Here is a 15,735-nt window from a genome sequence, read left to right on the forward strand (position 1 = left end):
CCATATTAGGCAGCTCACAATTGCCTATAACTCCAGCTACAGTGGCTATGATGCCCTCTTCTGGTCACTTTGAGCTCCTGCACACAGGCACACACAAGCATAAATAGTAGCTTTTGAAAAAAAAAATGACTTAACCAACCTTAACATCTAGACAAGAGACTCTGCAAAGGATTCAAAATTGCAGGCCATCATGAGTCTTTTAAGTAGGAGAAATACTAGGGAGACCTAATCATGGGGATTGGAAGAAAGTTTCCTGTTGCCTTTGCAATCATACTATACAAAAATATGCTTCTCTTCACCTCTGCCACAACGATCTGTGGCTGTTTCAACAGGGTTAAGTGTTATATGCAAGCTCCATTTAAGTAGAAGTTTTATCTAAAAGTGTGTTTTAAACTCACAGGTGAAGTCGCTGGCCAGCTCCTGCCTAGAGGAACTCAGTCGGGGAAACGTGTTAGCCTGGCCTGATTTCTTGTCGGGAATTACAGGAAAGGTGAAGGTTGATTCCAGCAGCATATTCTGTTCTGGTGAGGATTTCTCTCTTACACCAACTTTGCCATGTCTTGACTCTTCCAGAATGGTCTGTCAAAAGCATGTAATTCAGAATTCTCTCGTAGCTACATCATGGCACATGTCAATCTGCCCTTAGCTAGGATTCACATCTACCTCATGTAGTTTCTGGTGTTTTGAATATTGAAATTATTTATGTACAGCAGAGTACAAAGTAATTGGGTAGGATATTTGGATGAAGATAAAGTAAGATTAAAAAGATGGGGGACTCTGAGTTGGTATTGTTTTTATTTTTTCTAGATTTTTACATTTTATTTTTATGTGTATGTTTTTCCTGCACATATGTCTATGCGCCACATCAGTGCCTGGTGCCCCTGAAGGCCAGATAAGGGCACTGGATCCCCTGGAACTGGAGTTAAGGATGGTTGGGGTCTTCAGTGTGGGTCCTGGGAACTGAACCTGGATTCTCTACAGAGCAACCAGTGCTCTTAACCACAGCCATCTATTCAGTCCTGTTTTTGTTTCTAATAATCATCAAATTCCTAGGCTCCTACTTGAGATGAGGATACTTTTGTGAAACAAATAAAACCAAAGACTGTTCCCACCTACACTCTGAACATTCACTCTGGATAATCTATTTCCAAAAATCAATGCATTTAAATGAATTTTTAAAGTGCTGTGGGATTCCTGACTTTAGAATGAATGGTGCACTACTACCCGCCCCCCCAATACCATTTGTTCCTTAAGAAATACCCAACAGGTTTCTGTTGAAAGAAGGAAAATTACTTGATGATGCAAATAAGATTTTTTTTTCTTATCATTTTGTTTGTCGGTGACTGGGGTACATGAAAACTTGGTTTCAGTAAAGCTGGTTCCCTGCTGGTACAAAAAGGGAGTTTGAGCTCTTAACTCCACGGCCTGCTGTGCTGCTGACATGCTCTGTACCTGTGCTCTGCGCCCTCAGATTGCCCATCGTTAGAAGGCTCCGTACCACACCTGAGAACTGCTTCAGGAGATCGAAAGCCGGGCTCCAAAGTCAGTCTGTTCTGTGATCCGGGCTTCCAGATAGTCGGGAATCCTGTGCAGTATTGTCTGAACCAAGGGCAGTGGACACAACCCCTCCCTCACTGCGAACGTGAGTGGCCTTTGTTCAACTCACGTGGGTGGCTCTGGAAAGTCGTGGGATCCACATAAGCACTTGGGGAATGATAGATAAATGCTTCACTATCTGCTGTCGCAAGGACAGAGAACGTCCATCAGTCCTTGCCCTGTGTAAGAGACTGGGCCAGGCGCCATGTGGGAAGTAAATGATAAGGATGCAAAGAGACCCCTGACAAATGCATCCAAGGTGACAGCGAGGACCTAGAGATGAGGGAAATAAGGACCTGTGGACTGGAGAGCCGCCCTGAGGTGTGCCACTGCTGGATGAGGAAAGAGGAACAGGTACCTTGAGCTGAGTGTATCCACTCATTCACTGATTCAACAGTATTTTAATTACTGACCTTATCTAAACACTGATACATGTTCTAGAGATGCTGACTCTGTCCTTGTGTTTACATTCTGGCAGAAGAGGCAGGGGAAAAATAAACAATCACATACAATAATGTTTATTTATAATGAATAATAATGATAAAGGCTAGAAAATTAAGCAAGCAGCAGGGCCAGGGGGATGAAGTGAGGAGATTTGTACAGCCAGGACTCCTGCCTCGAATAGAGAATAGCAGCTACCACCCCACACAACACACTTTTATCTTCTTGTCTATCCCCTTTATTGGACAGGAAGTGCCACAAAGCAGGAATCCCATCTCCTTAGTTCACTTCTGTAAGCCAAGCGCCTAGGACAGTGCCTGATGGGTGGTAAGAGTGCCACGGGTGTTTTTGAATGAATGAGTTGACTGCCTACTGTGAACCAGACAATGTGCCACATGCCGAGAGCACCTGTGTGACTCCAGCCATGTAGAGCACTCGCTAGCCAATGTGTGTATGCAGTCGGAAAAATCCCATGCATAAGGCAGCTACATGAAACGAGGTTCAGGCGAAGAAAACGTCCTTCGAGCACTTGGCTCCCAGGGCAGTTGTGTTCCTCCTTCTCCAATCCAGGTATTCGCTGTGGGCTGCCTCCTGCCTTGGAGAATGGCTTCTATTCAGCTGAGGACTTCCATGCCGGCAGCACCGTGACCTACCAGTGCAACAACGGCTACTACTTGTTGGGTGATTCCAGAATGTTCTGTACAGACAACGGGAGCTGGAATGGCATTTCACCATCATGTCTCGGTGAGATAAACGCTGGCAGCTGCTGTGTGGATTCAGTCATGTCCTTTGGAAAACATTTACCACAAGTTCTAAGGCTCTCCTGGCATCCCATTGTTAACTCCACCCCATCCCAGTAAGCCCTGGGCAAAGGGTAATGGCAAGGCAGCCATTTCTTCTCCGAGGAGCCAAAACTGTTTCTCATTTTAATCAAGTTCAAGAGTAAGAATATATCCCCATTCCTGTTCTTCTGCTTGCCTACCTATCAACTGAAGAGGTAGATTCCATTGTTCATTTGCAATGTAATCACCATGATTGCTTTTAAATGTCATAAAAATACATACAGTGGGTCTGGAGAGATGGCTCAGAGGTTAAAAGCACTAGCTGCTCTTCCAGAAGTCTTGAGTTCAATTCCCAGCAACCACATGGTGGCTCACAACCATCTATAATAAGACCTGATGCCCTCTTCTGGCCTGCAGGTGTACATGCAGAGCACTCACACATAAAATATAAATAAATAAGATTCAAGAATGCATGCAGTGCTACGTGTTAAGTGATATGGAGTGACCTAAAGGCAAAAGCACATGTCTGACACATAAGAAGAGCAAATCCCCTGGACAGTTTGTAAGGTGTCTTCATTTCAGATGTTGATGAGTGCGCAGTCGGCTCAGACTGTGATGAGCATGCCTCCTGCCTGAACACCAACGGCTCCTACATCTGCTCTTGCAACCCACCATACACGGGAGATGGCAAAAACTGTGCAGGTATGGAAGTTCTTATCTCTGTTGCTCAATTCAAGTATGCATTTTAAGGGTACGTTATTTAAAAATAAGACAGGAGTCCCATGTTCAAAGGCCAAAGCGATAGGTGAGAAAGATAATGTTCTCATCAAGGACACATAGGAACCCGTTAAAGACACAATTAATTAGCATTGAACTTTCCCTGAGTTCCCAGTTTCTGAAGCACAAAATTGAGCTAACTGTATTGTCTGATGTTAAAGGAAGCTACATAGTAGAAGAATAGCAATATATTCAGAAATATCATTTAGCCTCATGGCCCCAAACAGAGCAAGGAAGATGCTTTTCATAGCTTCACCATCAACCTCTTTCCTCTGCTTTAGTCACAGAAAATTATGTCCTTGAAGGAAATTGACATCTTGCCTCAGGGCATCACCTTCCTCTGTTAGCTTTGGTAATTATGCTGGCTGTTGCTCAACTCGCTAATGTATTCCTAAATTTCTTATACGTGCAATGGCCAGAAAACAGTGAGATAGGAAGTAGAGAGGAATTTTTAAAAATGGGTCAAAACATCTGCCTGTAGACCCCCAAAGTAAAATATACCATTTGAAACAGACAGAAAAGATAGAAAGGCTTGGATGAGGTAGGGATCCTGTTTCAGGGTGGGAGTAAGCATGAAACAGTAACAACAATAAAAAACGAAGTGCCCAAGAGTCACACAATGGAAATAGAAATGTAAACTAGGTTAACCATAGACAATTTCTTGGTTACAGAGAATGTTGAATGTCTACCACTGCATCATATGATTCTCAGGCTGAAAAGATCCACATGCTGCACTATTTGAGAGCTAGATGCAAAAATGTTCCACAACAATATCTTATTTAGATGCATTTCCTCTCTTTAAAAGATCAGTCTTAAATGGAATAAAACATAAGACCATTGTAAAAATATTTCCACTCAACAAGAAAGGGAAGTAATTCTGAAAATATGGAATGTGCCCCTTCAAGTGAGTTCACACAGGAGCCAGGAAACAACTTCAAGAGGCATCTTATGCCTGATGGGAAACAGACTCATTTATTATAATATCATGTCCCCAAAGAGTTTGAGAACATAACTTTAATTTCTGTTTCATAATCCACCTTACAAATTTTCCATAAGTAACTTTTCTCTGTGTTTGACATTAGATAATATCTGCTATGGAAAATAGTGAGTATTTAGACATCATGTTTTTCTGCTCACTTACCGCTATTTTTCTAAAATTCAATCCTATAATTGCAATTACTTTCTGAGATTATTTCCTTTAAAATCCTTAAAGGGGTTGAGGGTATAGTTAAATACTAGAGCAATTGCTGAGCATGCTCTCTGCTTGCCCTCTAGTGCTGCTAAGTAAATAAATAAACACGGTCTTTTATTTCCATAGACTAGATATCTTGAAGAAGATTAAGTCAACACAGCCTTCCTCCTGCCCCTTTTTCTGTTACTTGTGGGAAGGTCAAAGGACAATCTGAAAGAATCAGTTCTCTCTTTCTACCACGTGGATGGCAGGAATCAAACTCAGGTCATCAGCCTGGGCAGCAATCAAGACTATGCAATCTTTTTTTATTAGATATCTTTAGAGCAGCTTGAAACCAAGTCTGTGCTGTCTTTAACTGTGTCTGAGGTTGGGAGGAGGTGAGGAGGGAAAGCCTTCTGGGACACATGCTCATAGCATCACCACTTCCCCATTAGATAACTGCCTTCATGGCCACATAAAATTTCCAAATTCTCAGTATTCATTTCAATTTCAAAATACTATCGTTTAGAAGCTAATGAGAAGGCTTGGCAGTTAATTAAAAGTATACACTGCTCTATCACAGGACCTGAATTCAGATCCCATCACCCACCCTGGGCAGCTCACAAATGGCTGTAACCTCTGCTCCAAAGACTCTGGCGCCCTCTTCTGGGCCCCATAAGTACCTGCACACACACACACACACACACACACACACACACACACACACACACACACACTCAGAACTTGGAGAACATACTGCTCTTGAAGAGGACCTGAGTTTGATTCCTAGCACCCATACTGGGAAGCTCACACCTATCTGTAAATACAACTCCCAGGGAATCCAACAGCCCTGGTCTCCATGGGTACCAGAACTCTGGTATGTATACCCACATGCAGACATATGCACATAATTTAGACTAATAAAATAAATCATTTGAAAACAATGAAACTAACCTTAAAAAATATTGTATAAGTGCTATACAGTGTATTTTCTGAGTAATGTCCAGCAGGTCCCTGACTTATGTGCCTCTTTCTTCAAAAGCCTTTGTCCCATGTTTACAGTTGGCTTAACTGCTGTAGAATTCTTTTGCGTTGTGACTTTGTATGGTTGTGTGCATGCCACTTAATATCCCACAAAAACTTTCCTTCAAGAACCTGTAAAATGTAAAGCTCCAGAAAATCCAGAAAATGGCCACTCATCAGGTGAGATGTATACAGTGGGTGCCGAAGTCACATTTTCCTGTGAGGAAGGGTACCAGCTGCTGGGAGTGAGCAAAATCACATGTTTGGAGACTGGAGAGTGGAATCATGTCAGACCGTCCTGTGAAGGTACATTGAGAAAATGGCCGGGATTACCGGGTTGGGCAGTTCTAGAAAGAGAAAATGATTGACGTGGTAAGCTCTAAGTCATGTCAGCCTTTGTTCTGAAAGCCAGGTGTTGGGCTCAAGTTTAAACAGGACAAGGGGATAAAATCTGAAAGCCATGCGCTCTCAGGGGGCTTTGCAGGGCGTTTCAGAAAACCTCACTTTCTGTTTCCATCCTTCCAGCCATTTCCTGTGGTGCCCCACCTGAGCCTGAAAATGGAGGTGTTGACGGGGCAGTGTTCACGTATGGCAGTAAGGTGACATACAGGTGAGTGCTAACTTCAAAGGAAGGGGCAAGGCTGGGCATGGTGGCACACTCCTTTAGTTCCAGCACTCACTCGGGAGGCAGAGGCAGGCAGATCTCTGTGAGTGTGTGGCCAGCCTGGTCTACAAAGTAAGTTTAGGATAGCCAGGGCTACGTAGACAAACTCTATATTGAAAAACAAAAACAAAAAGACAAAAGACAAACAAAAGATATAGGACACTTGTCAATGGCATGTCAGCAGTAGTAGAATACTAAGGGGCAGGAAATAATCCCAGAGGATTGTTTTAAAATAAAGATTCGATGTTTTATTTTTAATTTATGTGTCTTTGTGTGAGTATATGCCCCATGTGTGCAGTTGCCCATGGAGGCCAGAAGAGGGCACCAGTTCTCCTGAAGCTGTAGTTATAGGAGGTTATGAACTGCTAATGTAGATGCTAGGAACCAAACTCTGGTCCTCTGTAAGAGCAGTGTACTCTCTTCACTGCTGAGCCATTTCTCCAGCTTCCCCAGAGGGTTTTTATTATTATTATTATTATTATTATTATTATTATTATTATTATAGAATTAATTGGCTCAGTATAGTGTAAAGAAATCAAATCTGATAACCTACTGGTAGTCATATCCTTAAATCTCCTGAACAATAGCCTGTCGTGGCCGCCAGCACCTCCTGAGGCACCATGGTGGAAGGCATTCCCAACTAATGCATAACCTTGATCATTAACCAGCTGAGAGTCCAAGCCTTAGAGACTAGGGGCTTAGCTCACATCACTCTCAAACCCAGAACTGTCCATTCCCAGCTGTTCATCCATGGTACTTTTTGGAGACAAGCCAAATTCTCACATCTCACACTGTAGAATATGATATTCAACCTTGTAGAAAACACAATTTTAAATCATTCCAATGTGGAAAAAAAATCCCCAAATACATAAATTCCTTGTGTTTTCTAAGGATTTGGGTACATATAAAATAATGCAAAATAGGGCTGGGGAGATGGAGGACCTGAGCTTGAATCTCCAGAGCTCAGGCAGAGCTGGGTGCCGTGGCATGCATCTGTAATCCTCACACCCCTACAGAAAGATGAGGGGAAGAGACAGGGAAACCCCTGGAACTCCCACACCTGCTCACCTAGCCTATGCAACAGCAAACAACAGAAACCTGTCTCACACAAGGGAGAAGGCCAGGATGGATACCTGAGGTTATCCTTCAACCTCCCAGGTGTATATATAACATGACATGTACAGGGCTGCACTTACACACACAAACACACACTCATACACACACGTTATACACTCATACAATTTTCAAGTGTGCAAAATAAAGCTATTCATATTCAGTCAACTCCTCTGTCTTCTCCAGGTGTGATAAAGGATATACTTTGGCTGGAGATGAGGAGTCAGCCTGTCTTGCTAGTGGTTCATGGAGTCACTCCTCTCCTGTATGTGAGCTGGTCAAGTGTTCCAGTCCTGAGAGCATAAATAATGGGAAATACATCTTAAGTGGGCTCACCTACCTTTCCATTGCATCGTATTCCTGTGAGAACGGCTACAGGTAAAGGGTGGGCTACCAGCCTGACTTCCTACCATCTCCTGCTGTTCCTGGGCTTGGGTGGATGAACCAGCTGACTTCCAAAGCAAATCTATAAACATGGGGATAGTCTCAAATTTGTGTGCTTCTTGGAGCCTGATTTACAGCAAATGTCAGGGAGGTGGTCAATCTGTGACTCCAGGAGTCCTCACAGTTCAACTGCTGAAGCATCCAGACTCTAAAGAGGGAAGCCAACTCGGTTGTGGAGCACAGTATCAACATTTGGAAACGCCTTTCCTTGTATCTTTTTTTAATATATATACATGCCTTATCGAGATTATATTTAACAGTACGTGGCACAGTGTAAGAAAAGCATGGAAGGGTCTTAATTCTATAAGTTCATTTGATTAATTGTGTGTGTGTGTGTGTCTGTGTGTGCGCGTGCACGTGCGCTCACGTGTGTGAAAAGAGGAGGAACAATAGAGAAAGTCAGGCTATACCCAGAAAGGTATTCAACAGATTCTAAAGTGAACAGATCAGGTGGATAGGAAGTAATAAATGAAAGGCCAAAAAGAATTCAGACGAAAAAGGTGCTTGCATCCAAGCCTGAGAATGTGAGTTCCATCCATGGGACCGATGTGATGGGAAGAAAGAACTGACTCCTTCAAGTTGTCCTCTGACCACACACACACACACACACACACACACACACACACACACCAGCAAATAAATAAACAACTGAATGTTTTAAATGTTTAAAAAGAAATCATCGAGGCTGTCCGAATCATGCTGGAAGCACAGGTGGGTAAGCCATGATGTGGGACGCAGGGTTTGTGAAGTCAAATGACAACCAGAGGTCAAAGTCATGAGCTACACAGCCCAAATGCCAGGTCCTGGAAGGACAGCACCCTTGGGCCTTGGTGACTCTGATCACCTGTCTGTTAAGGTGTCCACCTTCCAGCTGGATAATAATTAGTCAATTAACATTTCTCATCCCCGTTTTCTGCCAGTTGGAAGTCCTGGAGTTCCTCCTCCACCAACAGGCACATCAGACTTGACTTTTGCACCAAGTGGTTGTGATGTTTCTTTATCCATTCATTATTTTATTACAGTCTGGGTGATAAAAATTTCTCTTCTGTTCATATAAAGCAATAAAACGCGAAGAAGCATGATTTTATGCACTAACACTCATCATACAGCCTGTATTTTCTTCCGATTTCCCCACAGCAGTAAACAATCACCCAGTCAAAGGGATGCCTGAGCCCTCTTTCTTCTCTGTAGCTTACAGGGCCCATCCCTCCTAGAATGCACAGCTTCAGGCAGCTGGGACAGAGCACCACCTACCTGTCACCTTGTCTCCTGTGGAGAGCCCCCAGTCCTCAAGGATGCTGTCATCACTGGGAGTAACTTCACTTTTGGGAACGTGGTCACTTACACATGCAAAGAGGGGTAAGTAGAGCCTGAGAGAAGAGGAGTGTGGGGCATCAAGGACAGAAAAAGAAACTTCCTGCCAGCCACACCTGAGAACTTCCTGCTCTTATTTTCTGGGCGTAGAGAGGAGGCACACTTCCCTGTGGAAACAGTGGCTCCCTGGAATATACTATCATTAGCAAGTTAAGATTCAGATATTAGCTTGGTGGTGGTGGCTCATGCCTTTAACCCCAGCACTCATGAGGCAAAGGCAGGTGGATCACTGAGTTCAAGGCCAGCCTGGTCTACAGAGCTAATTCCAGGACAGCCAGGGCTGCATGGAGAAACCCTGTCTCGAGAAAAAAAATAAAGATTCAGATAATAGACAATAAACAATGTAGTGCAAAATACCTTTATACTTTAACCAAGAATGTGGAAAAGGCATCGAGGCTGGCATGTATCTGTCTATCATCCTCAAAAGCCAAGGCCAAGACTTCAAGTCACAGTACAAGGATGAGAAGTCAGCAGGTGCGGCTTGGCTTCTCTATTTGGATGATCTTACTTGGTTGAAAGATGATAGTTGGAAAATGGGAAACAATTTACAAAGGCTTTTATTTAACCAGTGGCCTCATTTACAGTCTCAGGCAGCGAGGCACTGAGTGTGGTTAAACCCCAGGTCGTCTTCCACTGTGGCCACTGTGTTTCTTCTCTGTGCACACTTTCTTGTTTGCTCATCCTCCGTGTTGGCACACTCTGGAGTGTGTCCGTAGCCGCTGCTCTCTGGATTTCTGCTTCAGCTCTGTCCTTTGATAACTGTGGAGCCTTGGGAAAGCAGCCTGTCCTTTCTGTGTCCTGAATGTCCTCCTAAGCCAGGCGAGCTCACTAGAGGCTAATATTTGTGAATGTCACGAGGGAACAAAGACGATGATGAACGGTTTAGCGGGAGGGGGAGGGTCAATGCAGCCTTAACTGGTGCAGAGGTGAGAGCGTGCAGATTCTGAATTGCCAGGGAGACGCCTTTCACGTCATCTGTCCAGATGCTCTCCCCAGCAGGTGGTAACAACACATTCTGGAGGAGATCTTGAGCTTCAAATGCCAACATGAAAACTTTCTGAAATCCTAAATTAAGATCCTCCCATGTAAGTCTCATAACTCCTGAGGAAAGCTGATGGGTTTTTATAGTGGTGTTTTATACACTCATGAAGCACCAGTACAAATATGACTTTATCATTGTGATATGATTATCATACGAAGTCCATAATACAGGAGGGAACTGTCTTCGCTGTTTGAACAAATGGATAGTAAGTACCCACAGTCACAGGTCACTACCTGTTTGTAATTTTTTTTTTATATAAAAGGCAAAAACCAACTATTTAAAAAAAAGTTTTACTTTTCCAGAGTTCAATCTCCCAAGGATAGAAAGGACATTAAGCCCTTTTGTGGACGCCATCCTCTCCTCGGGGAGCAGCAACATTGGAGGGAGGGCTTCTGTCTCGTCCCCTTCCCTCCTGGTCACATCTTTAGCAAGGTCTTTGAAAAGACAGAAGTGAAAAGAACCAACTGCCTTGTTTAAAATTGCCTGTGTTCCCATCGTTGAGACAAAAGTACATGCAGTTTGTTTTTGTTTTTTGGTTTTTTGTTGTTGTTGTTGTTGTTGTTTTTTCACTCTCACTCTCTGCTCTTTGTGGGCCTGCCACCCAGCTCCCAAATACTCAGAGACTTATTCTTACTTATGAATGCCCAGCCTTAGCTTGGCTAATTTCTAGCCAGCTTTTCTTAAATTACCCCATCTAGTCCTTTGCCTCTGGGCTTTTACCTTTCTCTATTCTGTACACCTTTCTTTACTTCTTACTCCATGACTGGCTGTGTTGCTGCGTGGCTGGACCCTGGCATCCTCCGCTCCTACTTTTCTCGCTCCTCGCCCTCTTCCGAGATTTCTCCTCCTATTTACTCTCTCTGCCTGCCAGCCCTGCCTATCCTTTCTCCTCCCTAGCTATCTGTTCACCTCTTTATTAGACCATCAGGTGTTTGAGGCAGGCAGAGTAACACAGCTTCACAGAGTTAAACAAATGCAACATGAAAGAATATAACACATCTTTGCATCATTAAACAAATGTTCCACAGCACAAATGAATGTAACATATCTTCAACTAGCATTCCACAACAAGTACATGTTAAAGTTTTACTATAATTAAATCGATTTATGAAAGAAATGATACGAAAGATTCTCCTGGAAGCCATTTTCAATATTCTTCTCAAGGTATCAATGCCTATCTTGCCACTATTACATACACATCTTGCATAGGCAAATATACTCTTAATTTACATGTTTATGTCTATTTGTACATATTGTTTCATTAAAGAAGTAACATTTAAATTTTTCATTTTCACATGAAATCACTTCTCCCTTTAAATACTTACCTTATTTTTAATTATGTATATACGTGGGAATAATCTTCTCTCTCAGCTACATGTTAGCCCACTGGACTTCTTTCTCACTGCTCTGAAAGACGCCCTGTCGGAACGTGTCGTCTCTGGGCTGCGGAGACGGCTCTGTGGGTAAAATACTTGCTACACAATCGTGAGGTCTGACTTCAGACCCCCAGCTCCCAGATAAGAAGCCAAGCAGGGTGGCACATGTCATCAACCCAGTGCTGGTGGAGGCCGAGACAGGCAGGTCCTGGAGGCTCCCTGGCCAGCCTCTCTAACCAAGACAGCAAGAAGGTTCAGTCGAGAACTTGTCCCAAAAAATAAACTGCAAAGCAATAAAGACACCTGATGTTGACATCTACTCCCACCACACTAGACATTGCAAGTTGTGACCATGATCATGGGGTTTTCGCATTTTTGAGCTTTGCAAGATAGTAACAAATTGCCAAAATAAAAAGTGATTTTGCCAGCCCGATAGCCTAATAAAAGTGTGACTTACAAGTGACTGCCAGCAGGTGGCGACAACACCTTCAGGCAAGAAGACCTTGAAGGTCCAATCATTAACAGCTATGTGAAATTTCAAATCTATTTTGTTAAAAATAGACAAATGAAGAGAGGATGGAAAGACTGTAAGAGACAGAAGACCAGGAAGTTGGCTGTGATATCGAGTCTCTAAAAGTGACAGGAAGCTGCACCCATAATACCCCAACAATGTGTCTGTCCAAACAAGACTTGAACAAGAACAATACTCACAGTCATGCTAAGACAGAAGGGGAATTCTCACAGGCCCCAACCCCTAGACAAAGAATTATAGGCAGTTAAGGAATCCTAAATGAGGGAGAATTAGTCTTCCCTAGGGATGACCCCCTAATTGGTTATCCAAAACCAAGTGGTCAGCCTTGAAATCATACATACAAGCAACAATCAGTGCGCTCAGCAGATTGTAGTTCTATATTTATGCATATATGTAATAATAATAATAATTAAAGAAAAGAGGCCATCAATTTGAGAGGGAATGAGGCAGGAGAATATGGGAAAGATTAGGAGGAGGAGAGAGAAGGGAGTAAATAATGTAATTATATTTTAATTTAAAATGATATTCTAAAAACACGGATACATGAAAATCTAAGAATTATATGCATTGATGGGGGTATCATATAATGCTTCAATACATACACAGTGTAATGCTTCCACCAGGATAAATGCACCTGTCTTCTCGGTTATTTGTCATTTCTTTATATTTGAAAACTTCTAAAATCAACAACCTCTCATGAGGTGACTCTCTGGATTCTTTCTTCTACCAGCTACCCCAGGGCCCTCAGTTTTATGTTAATTTATCAGTTTGAAAGGTTTTACATACAAAGCGAGTAGTATGAGGTCTAATGTGAAATCCATATGAAGCACGGAATTATAGTTAGCTGGGGCCTCATTTTTCTGCCCAGCACCTCTGAAGGAACAGAGATGGATTGAATTTTTGCAAGTTCACATGTTAGCAAACCTCCTTCTAGGACGTGGATTCCTGCCAGACACTCCTGTTACTAATACAGTTCCAAGGCTGTGTTTCTTTTTCTCTCTGGTTCCTTTTTTGGACTAATCCAAAGGCAACCACAGCATTTATTGGCAAGCTTACTTTTCTGGTTTCAATGTCTGCCTCTTATTGGGAACATGGAGATTTCCTTTCTGGTCAGCCTAGCTATGCATTTAAAACAATGTCTGTTAGATCTATCTCATCAAGTATTCTAGAGAGAGCGTTTGGAGATTATGTGACAGCCAGAACCAGGAATCTACTCTCATTCTCTCTCTGTCTTTTCCATTTATATATTCCTCTCAAGAGCTTGTCTAGCACACACAACCTCCCCTCCCTGCATCTTGCTGTATTAAGAATAGTATCATTGTATCCAAGCCATGACTTCTGTGTGATGGGACCTGTCTTGCTGTCTCCTTCCACATCCTGAGATGCTCTCAGCCTCCTGAAAGTGGAGTCTACTTCCTTTCAAGTCTCTAGTCTGCCTTCGCTCTGCCTGTCATACTGTATAAGCCAACCAGCCATCCAAACATCACAAACAAGCACACATTCCTACTGTTGTCTCACCGTTGTTAGTTTTAATATAATACTTTTGTTCATTCCTTGAGAATTTCATACATGCACACAATGTCCTCTGATCATATTCACTCCTCCACTCCTCCCCATAACTCCTCTAGGATCCCCCTACTCCCTGAACCCTCCTCCAAACTTCATGGCCTCTGCTTGGTTTTGATTGTTTACCACCCACTGAGTCCAATTTGTGCTGGCCAGATGTGCACAGATATGGAGCTGTTCCCTAGAGCATGGACCACCTACCTGGGACCGCACCCTTAAAGGAAGCTGTCTCCCTTCAATTAGCATCCGTCAATAGCTCTTCAGCTAGGTGTGGATGCTGGACTGTTGTTCAGTTGGTTGATTGTTTTTAACTTTTATACTGGTGATGAGCTTTGATAGAGTCTTTTCATGAATCATGGGAGCAAGACAGTCTCAAATTTCCGGAGAGGAGGCAAGAACTTCAAGAAACCAGAGTAGAATAACCATGCCAGCCAAGGAAAGAAGCAAGCAGCTTCTCAAACTCGCCATTCCCAATTTATCATTTACCCAAACGTTTATCTTTTCTAAATTTTTATCAACACCTACATGCCAGAGGCAAGGTGCTTCAGTTGTTTGGCCAAATATATGAGGTCATTAGTTTCTTATTTTTCTTCTCATCCTTAGGTTGGCATTCGTTGGTGTGAAACTCAGAGGCATGAAAGGGTTAATGATGTCATTAAAAACCCTATTGAGTTTCCCTCTCTTGATTCTTCTCACATATAAGTTTCTAAATGCAATTATTGGATCTATTAAAGCAACAGCTTTGATCTTCGATTGTTGTTATGAATTGAAACAAGATCAATTACTGATGCTTCTTCACACTATTATTGTCTTTAGCCTGCAGCTGTTTAATGAGCTGCTTTTGTCTTTTAGAAAGGGATCTGATGCCTCTCTCCAAGCTCACTCAAAAAGCTCCCAGGGCCCATGCTGGCAGTAAGCTTCATTTAGGCCTGTGAATCCAACTATTGAAAAATCACATCCAGGGCTGGAGAGATGGCTCAGCGGTTAAGAGCACTGGCTGCTCTTCCAGAGGTCCTGAGTTCAATTCTCAGCAACCACATAGTGGCTCACAATCATCCTTAATGAGGTCTGGTGCCCTCTTCTGGCCTGCGGGCATATATGCAGACAGAATACTGTATACATAATAAATAAATAAATAAATAAATAAATAAATAAATAAATAAATAAATCTTAAATTTAAAAAAAAAAAAAGAAAAAGAAAAATCACATCCAAAAAGTGTTCTGTCATTTCCAAAGGACTCTTGTGTATTGCTGGGGTCCTAAAGCATACTTGGGATACTGATGGGTCATTTTACCTGGAACATAGTGTGTGTGTGTGTGTGTGTGTGTGTGTGTGTGTGTGTGTGTGTGTGTGGCTGATTTTTAGTAAAAGTATTAAATATTGTCCTCAAGACCTCTGGAATGAAAATACAAAAGGTTACAGAGAGTTTAAGTGAGTATTCCTTCAACTTAGATGGATATGTTTTTCTCACATTTTAGACTTAGCCTAGACTCACATTTTCTCACTTTGGTAGGCAGCATTTATAGGCATATGTTAACAATTGTAAATGTTTATCATCCTCTGAATGATTCCCTCAACAAAATAAGTGAGTAAAAGATGTCCTCTATAGTTCAAATACACTTTGAAACTTCTAACAGAATTAAATAGTACAAGTGATTTGTTTTTTTTTTAAGTGATTAAGTGATAGCTTATAAGAATTCCCCTTTTGTGTCACTTAGAATATAGATCCTTCTTTATCATCTTAAAGTTCTGACTTTTAAAAAATATGTTTATCTTCGTTCATGATCTAGCCTCGCCTTCAGTGAGCACATTGTCTATCGATACAAGTGCCCA

General features: G+C 42.4%; 1 protein-coding gene across 1 annotated transcript in view; it reads left to right on the forward strand.

The window, feature by feature from the left end:
* Positions 1–15,735, forward strand: part of Svep1 (sushi, von Willebrand factor type A, EGF and pentraxin domain containing 1) — a 177,029-nt gene that overhangs the window by 123,603 nt on the left and 37,691 nt on the right. Inside the window, 8 exon segments of the mRNA XM_028857786.2 lie at positions 401–524; positions 1,472–1,642; positions 2,608–2,781; positions 3,402–3,521; positions 5,920–6,096; positions 6,316–6,400; positions 7,754–7,945; positions 9,203–9,370. Of these exon segments, the coding sequence (XP_028713619.1) occupies positions 401–524; positions 1,472–1,642; positions 2,608–2,781; positions 3,402–3,521; positions 5,920–6,096; positions 6,316–6,400; positions 7,754–7,945; positions 9,203–9,370 (1,211 nt within the window).

This window comes from Peromyscus leucopus, chromosome 2 (genome assembly GCF_004664715.2).
Source record: "Peromyscus leucopus breed LL Stock chromosome 2, UCI_PerLeu_2.1, whole genome shotgun sequence".
Lineage (NCBI taxonomy): Eukaryota > Metazoa > Chordata > Mammalia > Rodentia > Cricetidae > Peromyscus > Peromyscus leucopus.